The 20,398-nt window shown below is 39.5% G+C and overlaps 1 protein-coding gene across 8 annotated transcripts in view; it reads right to left on the bottom strand.

Moving 5' to 3' along the window:
- Positions 1-7,794: 7,794 nt before the first annotated feature.
- PLGRKT (plasminogen receptor with a C-terminal lysine) overlaps positions 7,795-20,398 on the bottom strand; it is a 112,061-nt gene continuing 99,457 nt past the window's right edge. For 4 of the 8 annotated variants that reach the window (XM_059656751.1, XM_059656748.1, XM_059656749.1 and 1 more), the window contains one exon: positions 7,811-8,328. In XM_059656751.1, coding sequence (XP_059512734.1) covers positions 7,997-8,328 — 332 coding nt within the window. In that variant the 3' untranslated portion in view covers positions 7,811-7,996. Of the gene's footprint in view, positions 8,329-20,398 lie in introns of all 8 variants that reach the window. The other 4 variants (XM_059656755.1, XM_059656753.1, XM_059656754.1 and 1 more) reach the window with 3 other exon arrangements.

The following is a 20,398-nucleotide window of genomic DNA, read 5'->3' as shown; positions in this document are numbered from 1 at the left end:
CTTTTTTATCCACTCATCTATTTTATTAATTTATTTTTTTATTGATTTCAGAGACGAAGGGAGAGGGAAAGAGAGATGCAGAAACATCAGTGATGAGAGAGAATCATTGATCGGCTGCCTTTTGCATGCCCCCCACTGGGGATTGAGCCTGAAACCTGGGCATATGCCCTAACTGGGAATCGAACTATGATCTCCTGGTTCATAGGTTGATGCTCAACCACTGATCACACCAGCTTGGCAATCCACTCATTTATTGATGGGCACTTTGATTACTTCCATATCTTGGCTATTGTAAATAACACTGCAGTGAACATAGGGGTGCATATATTCTTTTGAATTATACTTTGGGTTTCTTCAGATATATACCCAGAAGTGGAATCACTGGGTCATAAGGCAGTTTCATTTTTATTTTTATTTATTTATTTATATATATTTTTAAAGTATATTTTATTTTTTTTACAGAGAGGAAGGGAGAAGGAGAGGGATAGAGAGTTAGAAACATCGATGAGAGAGAAACATCGATTCAGCTGCCTCTTGCACACTCCCCACTGGGGATGTGTCTGCAACCAAGGTACATGCCCTTGACCAGAATCGAACCTGGGACCCTTCAGTCCACAGGCTGATGCTCTATCCACTGAGCCAAACCAATCAGGGCGGCAGTTTCATTTTTAATTTTGAGGAACCTCCATACTGTTTTCCATAGTGGCTACACTGATCTGCATTTCCACCAATAGTGCACTAGGGTTCCCTTTTCTTCAACATTCTCTCCAACACTTTTTTGTTGATTTATTGATGATAGCCATTCTGACAGGTGTGAGGTGATATCTCATTGTGGTTTTAATTTTCAATTCTCTGATGACTAGTGATGTTCAGCATCTTTTCATATATCTATTAGCCATTTGTATGTTCTCTTTGGAGAAGTGTCTATCTGTTCTCGCCCTTTTTTTTTTTAATTGAATTGTTTGATTTTTTGGTGTTGAGTTGTATGAATTCTTTATAAATTTTGGATATTAATACCTTATTGGATCTATCATTGGTGAATATGTTCTTCCATTCATAGGTTGTGTTTTTGTTTTGTTGATGGTTTCCTTTGCTGTGCAGAATCATTTTAGTTCGATGTAGTCTCATTTGTTTATTTTTTTCTTTTGTTTCCCTTGTCTAAGGAGATAAATAAATATTGCTAAAAGAAATGTTTCTTTTACTGCCTATGTTTTCTTTTAGAAGTTTTATGATTTTGAGTGTTATATTTAAGTCTTTAATCCATTTTGAGATTATTCTTGTATATGGTGTAAGAAGGTGCTCTATTTTTACTTTTTGCAACTGTCCAGTTTTGCAAGCACTGTTTACTGAATATATGGTCTTTATATATTCTTGCTGCCTTTATAATATATTAATTAACCATATATGTGTGGGTTTATTTATGGCTCTCTATACTGTTCAACTGATCGACGTGTCTGTTTTTTTTTTTGCCAGTACCATACTGTTTTGATTACTATAGCCGTATAGTATTGTTTGATATCAAAGATATGTTTTGAAAGAATGATTATAATGACATATTATTTGTTGAGTGATTACCACATCAGGCTTGTACATGTTGTACCCCATTTAATCTTTGTAGCAGTCATATCAAGTAGTACTATAATTATTCCCATTTTATGGATGAGGGAGCTCAGACTTATAGAAGTTAAGAAATTTGCCAAATATCACAGAGCTGGTAAGCAGAAGAGGCCTGAGTCATTGAAAACAATGGGTCCTGGGGACTTGGGCATCCTCACACAATCAAATCAAAATTACAGCTAAACTACAGAACAACCATCATTCAGAACCACATGAAATCTGGACAAACAGAAATCCTACAACTAAGGATTTAAAGAAAAAGCCACATCAAGACTGGTAGGAGGGACAGAAATGTGGTAAAGGGCTGGTCCACATACCCACATTTGGCAGATAAAAGTTGGGAGTGATATCTTGGCTATGGAAGTACCCCCTAAGAAGCGAGGAGTCCCCGTCATCCTTCCCCAAGTCCAGGTTTCCAGGAAGACAAGTCCCCATTACTTCTGGCTGTAAAAATCAGCATGGATTTGGCTGATACAGTGGGCTGTTGGAGTCCCAGGCATTCCTATTAAAGCAGTGGTTCTCAACCTTGGCTGCACATTAGAATCACCTGGGAATCATTTTAAAATCCTGATTTCTGGGCCTCATCCTCCGGAAATTCTGTTTCTTTGTTATGGGGTGGGGCCACAACATTAGTAACAAAGAAACAGAATTTCCGGAGGATGAGGCCCGGAAATCAGGATTTTAAAAAGATCCCCAGGTGATTCTAATGTGCAGCCAAGGTTGAGAACCACTGTATTAAAGGGTCCATACATTGACTTATTTTAACTCGGTTGCTCTGAGCTCCAGTATTGGGGCAGCAGCTCAAAAGGCACCAAGGCCATTTAGGGAGAAACTGAGTTGTCTGGTATCAGAATGAGAGCTTAAGGGTGGTTTTCTCCTGGACAGTGCTGGCAGAGGCTATTGTTTTTTGTTTGTTTTGTGTGTGTGTGTGTGTGTGTGTGTGTGTGTGTGTGTGTGAGTTTTGAGCCCTCCCCCCATGGAGCCAGTGGGCAGGTGCCATATCTGTCTCCATCAACCTGGGTATCACCACTCACCCTACTGGTGATACACTGAGGCCCTGCCCTACCCAACTAGCGGGCCTATCCAAGTTGTTTCCAATGTTTTTTTTCCATACAGATGGTCTGTCTTGGCTTATGCTCCAGACTTCCCTAAAATCTCTCAAACAAGCAGCATGTAGCCTCAGCATGCCCCATAACCCTTGCTAAGTGGCCTCAGGCCCAGCACTAGTGGTAGCCAGCCTTGGTTTGCAGCTTGATCTCTCCTGGGCACCTTTAAGCCCAGCACAAGTAGAAGCCATCTGTAGATTGCTTTGTTGTTCATAATCGATGGCCCCAGGCAGAGCACATGTGGTAGCTGACCTTGGCCTGCACCTTCCAGGAGGCCCCAGAGCCAGCACACCCAGTGGACAGCTTCAGACCATGCTGGAGCACCATTCAAACACCTTCATGAGTAACACACTCAAGGAGTGGACTCAGCAGTTACCAGAGTAAAATCTTAGATATTTCTTGTAGCAATATTTTTTCTGATATATCTCCTAGGGCAAGGGAAACAAAAGAAAAAAAATAAACAAATGGAACTGCATCAAACTAAACATTTTTTCACAGCAAGAGAAATCACGAGCAAAATGAAAAGACAACCCACTGAATAGGAAGACACATTCACCAATGTTACTTCTGATAAGGAGTTAATATTCTAAAATTTATGAAGAACTCAAACAACTCAACACCAAAAAATAAACAACCCCCCCCCCCCAATAATCCAATTTCAAAACAGGCAAAGCACCTGATTAGACACTTCTCCAAAGAAGATGCACAGATGGCCAATATACATATGAAACGATGCAAATGTCCCTAATTATCAGAGAAATGCAAATTAAAACCACAATGAGATATCACCTCACACCTCTCAGAATGGCTATCATTAATAAATCCACAAATGACAAGTGTTGGTGAGGATGTTGAGAAAAGGGAACCCTAGTGCACTGTTGGCCATAATGCCGATTGGTACAGCTACTATGGAAAACAGTCTAGAGTTTCCTCAAAAACTTAAAAATGTAACTGCCTTTTGACCCAGCTACTCTACTTCTGGGATTATATCCAAAGAAAATTGAAACGCAGATTTGAAAGAATATATGCACCCCTGTGTTCATTGCAGTTCTATTTATAATAGCCAAGATTGGAAGGAGCTCAAGTGCTCCTCAGCACTTGATAAGTGCGGGGGGAAAGCTTGTGTTACATTTACACAATGGGAATACTACTCAACCATAAAAAGAAGAAAATCTTACCTTTTGTAATAGCATAGATGGACCTGGAGAGTATTATGCTGAATGAGATAAGCCAGTTAGAAAAACACAAGTACCGTGTGATTTCACTCATATGTGGCATCTAATGAACAAACATAAACTAACAATGTGGAGACAGACTCATGGATACAGAGAACCGAATGTGTGAGAAGGTGAAGGGATTGGGCAAGGAAAAAAAGTCTGATGAACACAGACAACAGTATAGTGATTGCCCAAGGGAAGGAGGCATGGGGGGAGGTAGAAGAAGGTAAAGGGGTATAAATGGTGATGGAAGAAGACGACTTGACTTGGGGTAGTAAACACAATACAATATTCAGATGATGTATTGTAGAATTGTACACCTGGAACTTGTATAATTTTATTAACCAATGTCACCCCAATAAATTCAGTTAAAACAACAAAAACAATGAGATACCATTTCACCTATTAGAATGACCAAAATCCAGAACACTGACAACACCAAATGTTGTGGAGGATCTGAGTAAGAGTTGCTGCTGGTAATGTAAAATGGTATAGCCACTTTAAAAGACAGATGTTATTGTGTGGTTTGTTTGTTTTTTCAGTATTAGTCACTTTATTTTCTCTTTTCTGTGGTTGTAAGAAATATGTTGCCATTCTAAAACAATAGATTTTAGTAATAACATTTTTATATATTCAGCTATCAAATTTCTCAAAGACATCCAGTATATACTCTATCATATTTTTAAAAAATCATTATTGATTTTAGAGAGAGGAAGGGAGAAGGAGAGATAGAAATGTCAATAAGAGAGAAACATCTATTGGCTGTCTCTTGCACATTCCCTACTGGGGATTGAGCCTACAACCTGGGCATATGCCCTGACTATGAATCAAACCGCAACCTGGGCATATGCCCTGACTAAAAATCTATCCAGTGACCCCCTGGTACATGGGATGATGCTCAACTAATTAAGCCACACTAGTCACACCACTCTATCACATTTTAAACATTATTTTCCCAACATTCTTCATAGAAGCTAAATAATGGATTTCATTAATCCCATTTTACAAATAATGAAATCTCATAACATATAACATACTGCATGCTAAAGAGAGCATGTTTTCATGAAGAGAAAAGTCTTGAAACTTCCTTCAACATTTCTCAAAATTACTGTCTTTTGCTCTTCTAGAAGTTTTTTTTTTAAAAAACTGAACATCTTACCATATCATCTATCAATTATGTTTCTTGCTATTTACCCACATGAGTTGAAAAAATGTCCACACAAAAACCTGCACATGAATGTTTTTATAGCAGCTCTATTCATAATTGTCAAAACTTGAATGCAACCAAAATGAATGAATAAAAGAACTGTGGTACCTCCATGCTAATGTTATTCAGTGCCATTAAGAAATGAATAATCAAGCTTTGAAAAAACATGGAGAAATCTTAAGACATATTATTAAGTGAAAGAAGACTATCTGAAAAGGCTATATACTGTGTGATAACGAATGAGTTTCTAGAGAGGCAAAACTGTGGGGACAGTAAAAGAATTGGTGGCAGAGATTTGGGGGAAGGGAGGGAATTTTAGGACAATGACATTGTCCTATATCAGTGACGGCGAACCTATGACATGCGTGTCAGAGGTGACAAGCGAAATCATTTTTTTGGTTGATTTTTCTTTGTTAAATGGCATTTAAATATATAAAATAAATATCAAAAATATAAATCTTTGTTTTACTATTGTTGCAAATATCAAAAAATTTCTATATGTGACACGGCACCAGAGTTAAGTTAGGGTTTTTCAAAATGCTGACACACCAAGCTCAAAAGGTTCGCCATCACTGTCCTATATGGTACTATAAGAATGGATACATATCATTATACATTTGTCAGAATCTGTAGAATGTACAACACCAGATATAAACTATGGGCTTTGGTTGACAACAATATGTCAATGTTGGTTTATCAGTTGTAACAAATGTACAAATATTGGAGGGCAGGGGAATAGGTGCCCTGGAAAGGATGGGAATATATGGGAGCTTCCTGTACTCAGATTTTCTGTGAACCTAAAACTAGTCTAAAAACAGTCAATTAATTCAAAAATAGAATTTATAACACAAAGAGTGAGCCCTAATGTAAACTATAGACTTTAATTAATAATAAAAATACAGCCTGACTGGCATGACTCTGGTTGAGCATCAACTTAAGAACCAGGAGGTCACAGTTGATTCCCAGTCAGGGCACATGGCCAGGTTACGGGCTTGATCCCCAATAGGGGTTGTGCAGGAGGCAGAGATCAATGATTATTTCTCATCATTGATGTTTCTATCTTTCTCTCCCTTCTTCTCTGAAATCAATTTTAAAAATTATTTTTAAAAGTAGCTGTATCCTCAGAGGTACTGAATACAGATTCTGGACCAGGAGTTCTGCTTTCAGGGTTTTTGTGGAGGAGCAGATGAGGGACATGGGCCAGGGCAGGGTCTGCAAAGATGCCTTCTGTGTCCAGGGATGTCTCTTTGTCCTGTCTGGGTTGTAAGTTTCTTGGTCACTGCCCTTGTTCTTCTGGGTTGGACTTTTCATTTCAGACAGAACTCTCCCTGGCTTTGTCTAAGATGGCTTATAGCCTCTGAGGTTCTGCAGCCATTTATGAAATTTTATAAGTTATCCTTGGTGAGGACTTAATAAAGCCTGGTTATTATTAATCATGTATGAGTATTTGAAATATGGGAATTACTGTCTTAAAACCTTTAAATTCTATTCACAGACATTTGGTGGAAATTTACTTGGTATTTAAGTGAATTTGTCTAAAATTTTACATCTATGTAGATTGAAGGAACTAGCTAAATACTAAAATGATAAGTTTGTTAATTTACTATTCTAACAAGTTTTCATATCAATTCACAGTTACTTTGTTACAGAAACGGTTTGTAAATTCTACAATCTAAATATATAAAAGCCTAAGCGACTGTCCAACTGTTCGACCATCTGACCAGTAGCTATGACACACAATGACCATCAGGGGCAGACGCTCAACGCAGGGGCTGCTGAGCTGTGGTGACTTGGCAGCTACAGTTCTTGGGTGATGCACCCGGAACCAGAGAGGAGGGAACCCAATTCCAGGGTGCATTACCTGAGAGCCGCCCTTTCGCAATCCGGGACCCCTCAGGGGATGTCGGAGAGCCAGTTTTGGCCTGATCCCTGAAGGCCAGGCCGAGGGACCCCACCAGTGCACGAATCTGTGCACTGGGCCTCTAGTAGTAAATATAAAATACATTCCCTTGCTAAACCATTTTTTCTATAATATAAATAAGGACACTGACTTCCTTATTTTCTTATATATATATAGCTATTTATTTTTCCCCTTAAAAAAACATAATTTACTTTTTAGCTTCTTAGGCAGTAGAATTAAGGGAAGAACTCTAGTTTGAAAAATACTTTAGTTTATTTGATCCCAAAAGAATGAAATAATGTCCAATCTTATTGCAATTGATAGTTCAATACAACACAAAAAATCTTTAAAAATGTATTCGAAAAGTCCCAAGTTTTGTGACTATTTGTATATCTGATATGAGTTAATATCAATGAAAATATTTTGGTCCATTTTATGGACCTGTTAGTCATTGTGTACACTGAGTTATTTTTAATTTTGCTATTAAATAATTTGTTTAATATTAAGTAGTGAAAGGACATTTGGATATTAGATCTTGAGGGAAAAGTGGGTGACAGATCATAAGTTATCAAATACAAGTTTCAAAAATAGACATCCATTCTTACTAATGCAAGACATAGAGTTTTACTATCTAGTTAAAAAATTTTAAGTTGAGTTATTTGTGTGTGGTTGAAATGATAAAGATTTTATTGCCATTTTAAGTTATCAGCATTAAAAAAGCAATTAACAAAATTCCATTAATAAAAAAGACAAAATACTTTTTAGCATGCAAATATTTATTAACAGAAACTACAATAATACAAGGAATATTTTCTTACACACAAAATTAAAGACCCAAACACTAAAAACGACTTCTCATATTCTAATAATCAGTGGGGTGATGGAGGCATCAGTGAATGTCATTGCAGATACATGTGAACATTACATGAAATGCACAATTAGTTTCATCTCAGCAGTAGACAGCCACCTCTTTTTTGGTACAGCCTACATTACAACACTTATCAGATAATAGGTAAGGGGCCTGTCTCTTTTTTAGGAAATGTTTAACTAAGCGTATGTTTTTTAATTCTGAAAGACTTTTGTTTTCTGCCTCACTTTGTCTCTGAAGACCATTTTTCTTAAATTCTTCAAAGTTAAGATTTATATCCTTTGATGAAGCTTGTTGTAGTAGCTCTTTCAATAATGGCTGCCTCTCAGCCAGTGTTGTCTGAGAACTAGGAATGAATTCCATCCTCATATTTAAGGGTTCTGAATTCTTGGTGGTGGAAAATGGCATGATTTCTAAGTTAAAAAAAAAAAAGAGGAGAAGAAAAAATACTCATGTCAATGGACATCAGGAAAACTAAAAATTTTCATAGATATAAAGGAAAGCATTGTCTCAATAAAATTAAATATCAACATAATCAGCAAGTATCCTAATATGTAAACAATTTAGTTCATATAGTTGGGCAGTTTAAAATACTACAAATTTACCAAGTTTATAATGCTTTTTCCACTTGGACCACCTGTTACTTCTCCTTATGTCCCCTTAATGCTTTCATCAAAGGTCTGCACCTCTCCCTGACATAGCTGAAGTCATCTTGGTCATTAAAAACAGTTTGACTACATATTAATTTTTCTTACCTGAGTAATTTTCTTCCATTGCTAAGTAACTTACCATTGAGTTATAATAATCCTTGAAGAGTATATTAGTTATTTTAAACTATCAAATATTCTATGGTGGAAAATTACTGCTTCAAGATAAAGTTAAAAAGGCAGAATTTTCAACTGCTCCAATCTCTTAGGGTGGTGAAACCAGTCCTTGACACCCTCGTACATATACTATTTAACAATTTCACTTTTTCAGAATATTTACTCCAAATTGTAGCTGAGCCCCTTGTGATTTTAATGCCCCTAGTATTTTTGACAGCTAGAATTAAATAATTTAATTCTTAATCAGGTCTTTGTTCACATGTTAAGCACTTTTCCTACTCATCTCTTTTGTTCTCATGAATGCATTCAAGTTGCTGATGTACTATCTCTTTGTCAAGCAGGAAATAACTACAGATTCACCAGGAGAATTTTTGAGTTTGTTTTGCAGAAGGAAAGAATATCTTCAAAGTAGCTGAGACGAGCTGTTGACACTCAGGAGTCTGCTATAAAAAAGCATCATCTATTACTAAAGATATACAGACTTCTCTGTCAGTTCCCTGGAACTCTCCTTCCCCTACGCCCTAGCTACATAAAAACTCCCTACTTTTGCTTTTAGGACAGATGGATTTGTGAGACCTTGCTCTCCCATTCTGTCACCTCAGTCAAATTGAATACACCTTTCTCTATCTCCAAGAACCAGTGTCTCAATGTTTTGGCCTACTAGCACATTAATAAACACACCTGAATTTTGGGTGGTGATTCTGCAACAAAATTATTTAGCTGTTTGTCTGAAGGGCAAACTTCCTTTGACTCTTGGTCCCTTGCGGGTTCTCCTGAAGGTGACAAGGCCCTTTTCTTTATCTTCAATCCCTTCTCTTACAAATGAATTTCAAGACCCAGTTCAAAGCTGTGGGGCCCTGGCTGGTGTGGCTCAGTGGGTTGAGTTTCGTCCCATGCACCTAGAGTTTGCTAGTTCCATTCTTGGTCAGGCCCATGCCTGCCTTGGGGGTGGGCTCAATCCCCAGTAGGGGTTGTGCAGGAGGCAACCAATCAGTGTTTCACCGATTGATGTTTCTCTAACTCATCAGTGTTTCTCTCTCTTTCCCCCTCTACTTCTCTAAAATATCAGTAAAACCATATAAATAAAAGCAGTGGGAAGCTAGGCTCTCCCCTTTGGTGAAGTATTAAAAAAAATACATAAAATAAAACAAAAGAGGAGGTTTTCAATGGCATGGGCCATGGCCCAGCATTTATTTTATTTATTTATTTATTTATTTATTTATTTATTTATTTATTTATTTATTTATTTATTTATTTATTTAACAGAGGAAGAGAGTTGTTAAATCCAAGGCTTCATGTCCACCTCTCCAGGACCCTATGGGGGGTCTCTTGAGTTCTGCGTCAGACATATTTGATAACCGGTTCACACCTCACTGCCACCTGTCCTCTCAAGATGCCCTGTCCAGTTGCCCCAGCCGGTAGCACTCCTGCTCTTCAGGCCACAGACCTTGACTCTGGGGTCTAACCCCAATTTGCCCTGCCTTTTACGGGTCTTTGGGCAGCCTTATCTCCTCTGTGGCTATCCCCTTCTCCCCACCAAGTCTGCCTTGCTGCCAAGAGGCGAAGGGCATGCCTCTCAGATAAAATTGTTTACTGTCCCCATAGTTTTCCCTTGCTCTGGTAAGATCCCTGGTAAGACCCTTACTAGAAAAGCAAGTTATAAAGGGAACAATCCAAATTTTTAGGAACCAGCAGCTCTTACCTGCAGATGGTCCAGATCTTGGCTTACGCTGCTTCCTCATGTCCTCTGCCCAGATGTGAGTGCCGCAGACATGGATGTAGAAACGGACTAATTCGAGGTTGCACTTAGTAAAAATTTCCATGTCCTGGCCTCGGCTCTCTCTGGGAAGTTGGCTCAGTAGCAGCCAACTTCCTAGCAGGTGGAACAAGAACAGGCGCAGCATCCTGGACCTTATCTCTCTTGCTCTGGGCATTTCAGCCTTTGTCTAGAGACTATAGCTGCTGCCACCTACTAGCCTCTGCCAGTATGCCCAGGACTTTAGGATACTTTCCCTTGGCTCCACCAAGCTTTTATAGCTCTCAGGCTACCACTTAGACCTTGAGGCAATGGTCCAAGCTCCACCTCTTTCCCCACCCAGCTCCTTGTAATCCACTACTCCTACCCCTCTTCCCCAGCTCTAATTTATCTTTCCAACCTTTCTTCCATTTGCCCATCTTTCTGTTCTTGGCCCTCTTATAGTTGTATTTTTTCCCCTCTTTCCTTATCCTCAAGCCATTTTGTATACTTACGTAAAGCTAGTCAATATTTGAAGTATTTCCTTTATTATAAAGCTAGGCTGGCCATTACACTAAATTTATCAACAAAAATCAAATAGAAATTGCCCAGCCAGTGTGGCTTAGTGGTTGAGCATCAACCCATGAACCAGGAGGTTACAGTTCAATTCCTGGTCATGATACATGCCTGGGTTGTAGGCTCAATCTTCAGTATAGGGCATGCAGGAGGCAGCTGATCAATGATTCTCTCATATCATTGATGTTTCTCTCTTTCTCCCTCTCCCTTCCTCTCTGAAATCAATAAAAATATATTTTAGAGAACCAAGATGGCGGCATAGGTTAACACCAGAGATTGCTGCCTTGAACAACCAAATCAAAACACACCTAAAAGACGGAACGGACATCATCCAGAACCACAGGAAGGCTGGCTGAGTGGAAATTCTACAACTAGGAGGAAAGAGAATATCATACATAGACTCAGAGGAGGCGCAGTGCTGAAGTGAAATACTCACGTGCGGAGTGCGTGCGCGGAGCGGGCTGGCGGCGGAGGGCGCGGTTGGTGTTTCAATCGGGAGGGAGTCTCAGATTCTGGGCTCCAGATCTGGGCGGAGTCTCTAGGGACCCAGACCCAAAAGGGAGAAGCGGGACTGTCTGGCTTCGGTCGGAACTCGAAGGCAGCTTTCTCTCCGAGGTTTGCAGCAGTTGCTGGGACTCTGTGAGGCAGAGCACCTAGGGACGGAACTGAGAGCAGCCATAACTGCTCTCTCCGGCCCACCCTGTTGATCCCGAGCCCCAGCGACCCACCTGCCCCGCCCAAGCCCTGCGCAGAGCCATTTGCCAGATAGCCTCAGGCAAAGGCTAGATTAGCACCTCCCTAGAGGACAGAAGTTTTCCCACTGCAGACACAGCTGATTCTCACAGCCAGCTGGCCTGGAGGTCAAATCCCCCTAGTATTAACTACAACAATCAAGGCTTAACTATAGGAGGACTGCACACAAAGACCACTAGGGGGTGCACCAAGAAAGCATAAAAAAATGCAGAGACAAAGAAACAGGACAAAACTGTCAATGGAGGATATTCAGTTCAGAACCACACTTTTAAGGTCTCTCAAGAACTGTCTAGAAGCTGCTGATAAACTTAATGAGATCCTCAACAAATCTAATGAGACCCTCGATGTTATGATAAAGAACCAACTAGAAATTAAACATCCACGGACTGAAATAACGAATATTATACAGACTCCCAACAGCAGACCAGAGGAGCGCAAGAATCAAGTCAAAGATTTGAAATGCGAAGAAGCTAAAAACACCCAACCGGAAAAGCAAAATGAAAAAAGAATCTGAAAATACGAAGATAGTGTAAGGAGCCTCTGGGACAGCTTCAAACGTACCAACATCAGAATTATAGGGGTGCCAGAAGATGAGAGAGAGCAAGATATTGAAAACCTATCGGAAGAAATAATGACAGAAAACTTCCCCTACCTGGTGAAAGAAACAGACTTACAAGTCCAGGAAGCACGGAGAACCTCAAACAAAAGGAATCCAAAGAGAACCACACCAAGACACATCATAATTAAAATGCCAAGAGCAAAAGACAAAGAGAGACTCTTAAGAGCAGCAAGAGAAAGAAACTCAGTTACCTACAAGGGAGTACCCATATGACTGTCAGCTTATTTCTCAACAGAAACTTTGCAGGCCAGAAGGGAGTGGCAAGAAATATTCAAAGTGATGAATACCAAGAACCTACAACCAAGAATACTTTATCTAGCAAAGCTATCATTCAGGACTGATGGTCAGATAAAGAGCTTCACAGATAAGGAAAAGCTAAAGGAGTTCATCACCACCAAACCAGTATTATATGAAATGCTGAAAGGTATCCTTTAAGAAGAGGAAGAAGAAGAAAAAGGTAAAGATACAAATTATGAACAACAAATACGCATCTATCAACAAGTGAATCTAAGAATCAAGTGAATAAATAATCTGGTGATCATAATAGAATCAGGGACATAGAAAGGGAATGGACTGACTATTCTTGGGGGGGAAAGGGGTGTGGGAGATGCGGGAAGAGACTGGACAAAAATCGTGCACCTATGGATGAAGACAGTGGGTGGGGAATAAGGGTGGAGGGTGGGGCGGGAACTGGGAGGAGGGGAGTTATGGGGGGAAAAAAGAGGAACAGATGTAATAATCTGAACAATAAAGATTTAATTAAAAAATATATATATATTTTAAAAAATAAACAGAAATTATTCATACTCTTACAACCTAGAGTTCTCCAGTATGAACATTTGTTGCATAACCTGTTGATCTAAATAAGATTATAGTTAGATTAATGAGTATAGTATGTAGTATATCAATCCATAAAAATATAATGAATGAAATTATAAGATATTGACAAGAGAGGGAAAACTGATGAATTTTTATCTAAATCGCAGTAGAAACATTAAAATTCTCAATGCATCACTTTGGGCTTGCGCAATATCATAAGTTTGCCATGCACTTTCTCCACTAACTTTCCTCCAGTTCCTCTGGAAGGTGGTTTGATAGCAACCCAGTTTCTTGAATACTTTAATTTGATGTTTCATTTTATATTTCATAGACTAGAGAACACACACACACACACACACACACACACACACACACACACACACACAGAAACAAACCATAAAAGAAAAGGGGGGAAAAAGCAGTAGAATCCCACAATTACAAGAAGAAAATTTTGATAGTACATGTTACAGCATAAAAATCATGTGGGTTTTTGTTGTTGTTTTTACTGTATCCTATGTTTGCTGTATTTGGTGAGGTAATTTTTTTTCAATGATACAAACCTTTTTATTTTATTTGGTTAGAAACATTCCCTGGATAACATTTATTAGGTAAAAGAGGGTTTGGTAGAAAATTATAGTTGCATATGAAACAGTCCTTAAGCATATGATCTGGGCATCACATAGACCTCTTAAGCCAGTTTCAAAATACATGTTTCTTTCCAGGCACAGCAACAATGCATCCGAAGATTTTCTTTTTAAATAAGATACACATTGCTATGTAAAATAATTTTATATATACATGCAATTGGGATCTTTCTTTTGTCCATATTTCAAACTTAAACATTTAATTGTGAAATCTTCCCTTGACATAGTGTTGAAATACAGAATTAAAAAGATTACATAGTTTTGCCCAAGCCAGTTTGGCTCAGTGGATAGAGCGTCAGCCTGGGAAGTGAAGGGTCCCGGGTTCAATTCCTATCAAGGGCATGTACCTCAGTTGCAGGCTCTTCCCTGGCCAAGGCCCTGGTTGGGGCATGTATAGGAGGCAACCATTTGATGTGTTTCTTTCACATTGATATTTCTCTCTGTCTTTCTCTTCTACTCTCTCTAAAAGTCAATGAAAAAATATTCTCAGATGAGAATTAAAAAAAAAAGGTTACATAGTTTTTCTAATGGACTTGGAGCCAGTATAATATATAACTGTTAATGGCTTCAAAAAGAATATAGTAAGAAAATATATTAGGCCAACCAGAAATTTTCACATAGCCTTCTCTTTAGACATTTTTAAAAGGATCTTTTCAAAATTTCAATAAGAACCTCTAGACTAATAAAATAAGCAGTGGGATTGGTAGGAAAAATGAAATTTATATATGTAAAAGCCTAAGTGACCGTCCAACCGTTTGACCGTCTGACTGGTAGCTATGATGTGCAATGACCACCAGGTGGCAGACGCTCCAACTAGTAGCTATGATGTGCACCAACCACCAGGGAGCAGACACTCAACACAGGAGCTGCTGAGCTGTGGTGACTTGGCAGCTGCAGTCTCGAGTGATGCACCTGGAACCAGAGAGGAGGAAGCTCGATTCCAGGGTTTGTCACTCAAGAACCGCCCTCACGCAATCTGGGACCCCTCGTGGGATGTAGGAGAGCCGGTTTCAGGCCAATCCCTGCAGGCCAGGCTGAGGGACTCCACCAGTGCACAAATCTGTGCATTGGGCCTCTAGTAAGTTAATAAGCACGGAATATGTATCTTATTATGCAAAAATAGTACATACACTGGCATATTTCTCTTTTGCTGTACCCAATATGTATGATCAATATGTAGGGATCATATGAGCAGGGCCACAGGAAAGCTAGACCAGTCAAGCCTGATACCTTCTTCTCCATAGCCATTCCACTCCCAGTTTATATGATTTAGGGACCCGCCATTAGGGATATGTATGATAAAAAGTTATAACTTGTTGAGAAATATGTTTGATACTAGAGGCCTGGTGCATGAAATTCGGGGCCTTCCGGCTGCCGGCTGGGGCCTTCCTTCCCCACTGCTGGCTGCCAGCTGGGGCCTATCTTCATTCCGTGCCGCCCCCTGGTGGTCAGTGCACGTCATAGCTAGCAATTGAACTCACAATCTCCTGGTCAAACTCCTGAGGGGACACTTTGCATATTAGCCTTTTATATATGTAAGTAATTTCCCTATCCATTCAGCTTATTCCCAGGCAACTACTCCCTCACTTAAGTTCACTGAATTAAGTTCTAGAGATATTTAACTGGAAGTCCAGGAGCGCACAGTACTTTGCCATTATGAAGATAGGTCAGGGAAGGTGAGGAGCAAGAATCTGGTGGAAGATTTTGGGAATAATTCCATTGAATTTTTTACTTAACAATCCCAAAAAATTGATAAAATTGAAATTCCTGAATACTTTAAATGTCTTATAAAGAGCTAATATAAGGATGTGCTAATTAATATTGTGAGAAACAAATGTGTATTATGGAAAAGGAAATATGTTTTGTAACTTGTCTAAGATTTTAGCCAGTTTTAAAAAATTTATATTTATTGGGGTGACATTGGTTAATAACATTATCTGTTCACCACTCAAAGTCTAATCTTTGTCTCTCACCATGTATTTGACCCTCTTTACTCTCTTTATTCTCTCCCCATTCCTCTTCTCTCTGGTAATCACCCTTATATTGTATGTGTCTATGAGCTTGTTTTTTGTTCATTTATTGCTTTCTGTTTTATAGCTCACATAAGAATGAAATCACACGTTTTTTTGTCCTTTTCTGTCTGACTTATTTGGCTTAGCATGATACTCTCAAGATTCATCCATATTGTTGCAAATGACAGTATTTCATCTTTTCTTATTCTAGCAAATGGTTTATTTTTTTATTTTTAAAAGTAATTTTTTATTGTTAAAAGTATTACATATGTCCCTTTTTCCTCCCCATTCACCCCTTCTAGCCTGCCCCTGTTTCCCTTCCCCAGGCCTTCACTACCCTATTGTCTGTGTCCATGGTTATGCATGTATGCATACAAGTTCATTGATTGGTCTCTTCCCACACATCCAACCACCTTTGCCTTCCCGTTGAGATTCCACAGTCTATTCCATGCTTCGATGTCTCTGGATCTATTTTGTTCATCAGTTTATTTTGTTCTTTAGATTCCACATATGAGTGAGGTCATGTGATATTTGTCTTTTTCTGACTGGCTTATTTCACTTAGCATGATACTCCCAGGTCCCTCCATGCTGTCTCAAAGGATACGAGATCCTTCTTTCTGACTGCTGCATAGTGTAAATGTACCATGGCTTTTTTATTCACTCATCCACTGATGGGTACTTGGGCTGTTTCCAGATCTTAGCTATTGTAAAATTGCCCTGCTATGAATATAGGGAAGCATATATTCTTTCTGATTGGTATTTCATGTTTCTTAGGTTAAATGCCTAGCAGTGGGATCACTGGGTCAAATAGCAGTTCCATATTTAATTTTGTGAGGAAGCTTCATACTGTTTTCCATAATGGTGTAACAGTCTGCATTCTCACCACCAGTGTACTAGGATTCCCTTTTCTCTACATCCTCGCCAGCACTTGTCATTTGTTGATTTGTTGATGGTAGCCATTCTGACAGGTCTGAGGTGATACCTCATTATCATTTTAATTTGCATCTCTCTGATGATCAGTGATTTTGAGCATTTTTTCATATGTCTTTTGGCCATCTGTATCTCCACTTTGGAGAAGTGTCTATCAGTGATGGTGAACCTTTTGAGCTCGGCGTGTCAGCATTTTGAAAAACTCTAACTTAACTCTGGTGCCGTGTCACATATAGAAATTTTTTGATATTTGCAACCATAGTAAAACAAAGATTTATATTTTTGATATTTATTTTATATATTTAAATGCCATTTAACAAAGAAAAATCAACCAAAAAAATGAGTTCGTGTGCCACCTCTGACACGCGTGTCATAGGTTCGCCATCACTGGCCTAGGTTCTTTGCCCATTTTTAATTGGATTGTTTGTCTTCCTTTGCTAAGTTGTATGAGTTCCTTATATATTTTGAGTATTAACCCTTTATCAGATGTGTCATTGCCAAATACGTTCTCCCTTACAGTGGTCTCCATTTTCGTTTTGTTGATAGTTTTTTTTGCTGTGCAGAAACTCCTATTTTGATGTAATCCCGTTTATTTATTTTCTCCTTAGTTTCCTTTGCCCTAGGACAGGGGTGGGCAACCTTTTTGTGAGTGTGTGCCAAAACCAGCAAAATCTCTGACTCAAAGTTCTTCTGCATGCCAACCCTAATTTTTTGAGAACATGTTACGCCTACTTGATATCTCTTAAGGTGTACGTAAGGGCAGAAGCTTGAAGAAATAAAATTCATTCGAGCGACAAAAACACAGTATATGATGATGAAAAATACATTTATTTTGTAATGTATACATGTACACTGATAGTCCGACAGAAAACTTTATGACTCCGTTTGATATTATCAGTGGGACTTTTGCTGCTGCATCACTGATGACAGAGATTTTGCATCAGGTTTATATTTCGTGACCTTCAGAGAACTGCACGAGCTACTACTTTCATCCATCAGGCTACTCCTATTATGAGACTTAACAAAATTCATCACTGAGAACAAAGATTCACAAGCGTATGTGGATGTAAACATGGAGAGTAACGCTGTTGCAAAGTTTTTTAAACAGAAAAAATTTTCTGGAATGGCATTCCAAGTCCTCAGTAGTTTTCAACACTATTGAAATTGCTCTTCCCCTCTCCCGTCAATCCATGTCTATGGTCTTTAAGATAACTTGTTATGTAAAATTATTTATTTATCTAAGATGCACCTACACTGAATTTATCTCAAAAATAAAAAAGTTGATATTAAGAAAAAAATTGTAAATGGAAGATTATAAGAGAGGGTTTCGCATGCCAGCAAAAGTTACTGGCGTGCCATGTTTGGCACGTGTGCCTTGGGTTGCCCACCCCTGTTCTAGACTTACCTGCTTGCTCTCTGCTCTGGATACTAAGTACATTCTTCCCTTTGCATTTCTGTCTCTTCCATGTGGATTGCATAAGCCCTATATCTTTCTGTGTATCCTCATCTTTTCTTGTGGTTTTAATTATCACAATTAACATGAATTGCAGTGTGATAAGCAGTGACTGATCAGTTTGGGATTAGAAATAACACATAAGAAATCCGGAGTGAAAAGGAAGAAAAATTATAGAAAAGATGATGAGAGGGGAGTGTTGAAAGAAAATCTTGATTGTGGAGAAACTGGAGCATATTTATGTCTCTTGGGAAGGAGCCAGAAAGAGGGAAAGCTGAGATATGGAGGACAGTGGACTAACTAAAACAAATTCCTTGATCACCTTTTATTTATTGATCTTTTTATTGATTTCAGAGAGGAAGGGAGAGGGAGATAGAAACATCAAAGATGAGAGAGAATTATTGATCAGAGAATCATTGATCAGCTGCCTCCTGCACGCCCCACACTGGGGATCGAGCCCGCAACAGGGGCATATACCCTGACCAGGAATGCAACAGTGACCTCCTGAGCCACAATGGTAGGGCTTGAGCACCTTTTAAATGCAAATTCCACTTAAAGAGATAAAATATGTAACTCCTAAGGATTCTGGTTCCCACTTAGCTTCCTTCTTTTCTATCACTCTGAGCTTCTATACTAGATGGCAAATACCTCCTCTCTATCTGTGTGTAAACTGTGAGCTCAAAGAGCCCAGAGGAGAGGTCCTAATCATGCTTGGTTCTCAATGCTGAATACAGAACAAAGGCTTCACAAGTAATGAATACATTTATCTTTTGACTTTTTTCTAAGTGACATGGGTGTCCTGGAGTTGCATGAATCCACTCAATAAATGGGTAAGACAGAGCAATGAAAAAGAGAAGGAACAATGCCTCTCTCAAAGAGCAGTAAGTGCCAAAAAAGAACTTTACCCCCCCAAAAAAGTAATGTCTGTGGATTCAAGGGAAACAGAAGCAGGGCACAGACTAGGCAGGAAGCAGAGAGATGTGCTCTCAGACTATTAGAGTCACAAGAACAGATGAGAAGACCGTGCAGAGGTCTAGAGAACAAGAGTGACATGCACCTGGTCACTTAGACTATTAGTGGCAAAGACAAGCCACAGAAGCACATTTTTCTGAGGGCAAGGTTTGTCTTAGCTGAATTTCAGCTAGACTCTCCTCTGTCCTAAAGATGCTGGCTTGCTATCACTATTCTGTCTGAAATTACAAGGTTTTCCGTTCTAATACCTGCCCCATGGAAAGGGATGCTGCAATGCTGGAGAGGATGGAATGCAGAAAAAAGAAGGTGCCATTATTGTCAAAACCATAACTCAGATGCCCAGGCTACAAACCAGACCAACTTAATCAGAATCTGGAGGAGGTAATGACACCCAGGTAACAGCATTGTGTAAAGGTCCCAGGAGATTCCAATGAGCACACAAGGTTGAGAACCAATGGGTTAGAAATTTCTGAGGGGTTGTCATGAGGGCCACCCAGATATCCCTTGCCCTGCTGCTCCCTCCTTATTCTCCATCACATGCCCCCAGGTACCTCAACCCTGTCCTAGGGCTACTGCTGAAGCTGCAGTCAGGCTACATCCCTTAGGTTAAACAATCTGGCCATCTCAGGATCACCCAGCTGCCCTGGGATTGGCCGGCCACAGAGGGCAAATACCACCCTTGCTTCTGGTTCTAGTTGAATAATCCTATTTATTAAAAGAGAAACGTGGTAATTGGCATACGACCGCTACCCTTCCCATTGGCTAATCAGTGAGATATGCAAATTAACTGCCAGCCAAGATGGCTGCCGGCAGCCAGGCAGCTTGAAACTAACATGAGGCTTGCTTGCTTCAGTGACAGACGACTCCAACGTTCCCCGCCTGCCGCTGCAGGCCTCTGAGCTGCAACTCTAAGCAACTATGTAACAAATATAGAAGCTAAACAAAACCCCAGAAACCTGCTTTAGTCTGCCGGGCTTCAGCCAGCAGGATCGCAACATTGTAAACAAAGGCCAGAAACCTGCTTTCAGAAGCGGAGGCCTAAGAGCTGGAACCAAGCCTCAAAGCTAAAGCTGGCCCAGAATAAAAAGAAAAAAAAAAGAAAAAAAGGAGCGGTTGGGAGCTTCAGTCACCCGCCAGCCTGAAAAC

Source organism: Myotis daubentonii, chromosome 11, assembly GCF_963259705.1.
Source record: "Myotis daubentonii chromosome 11, mMyoDau2.1, whole genome shotgun sequence".
Taxonomy (NCBI): domain Eukaryota; kingdom Metazoa; phylum Chordata; class Mammalia; order Chiroptera; family Vespertilionidae; genus Myotis; species Myotis daubentonii.
Note: the sequence above shows the minus strand (reverse complement) of the source record. Positions and strands in the feature narration are given on the sequence as shown.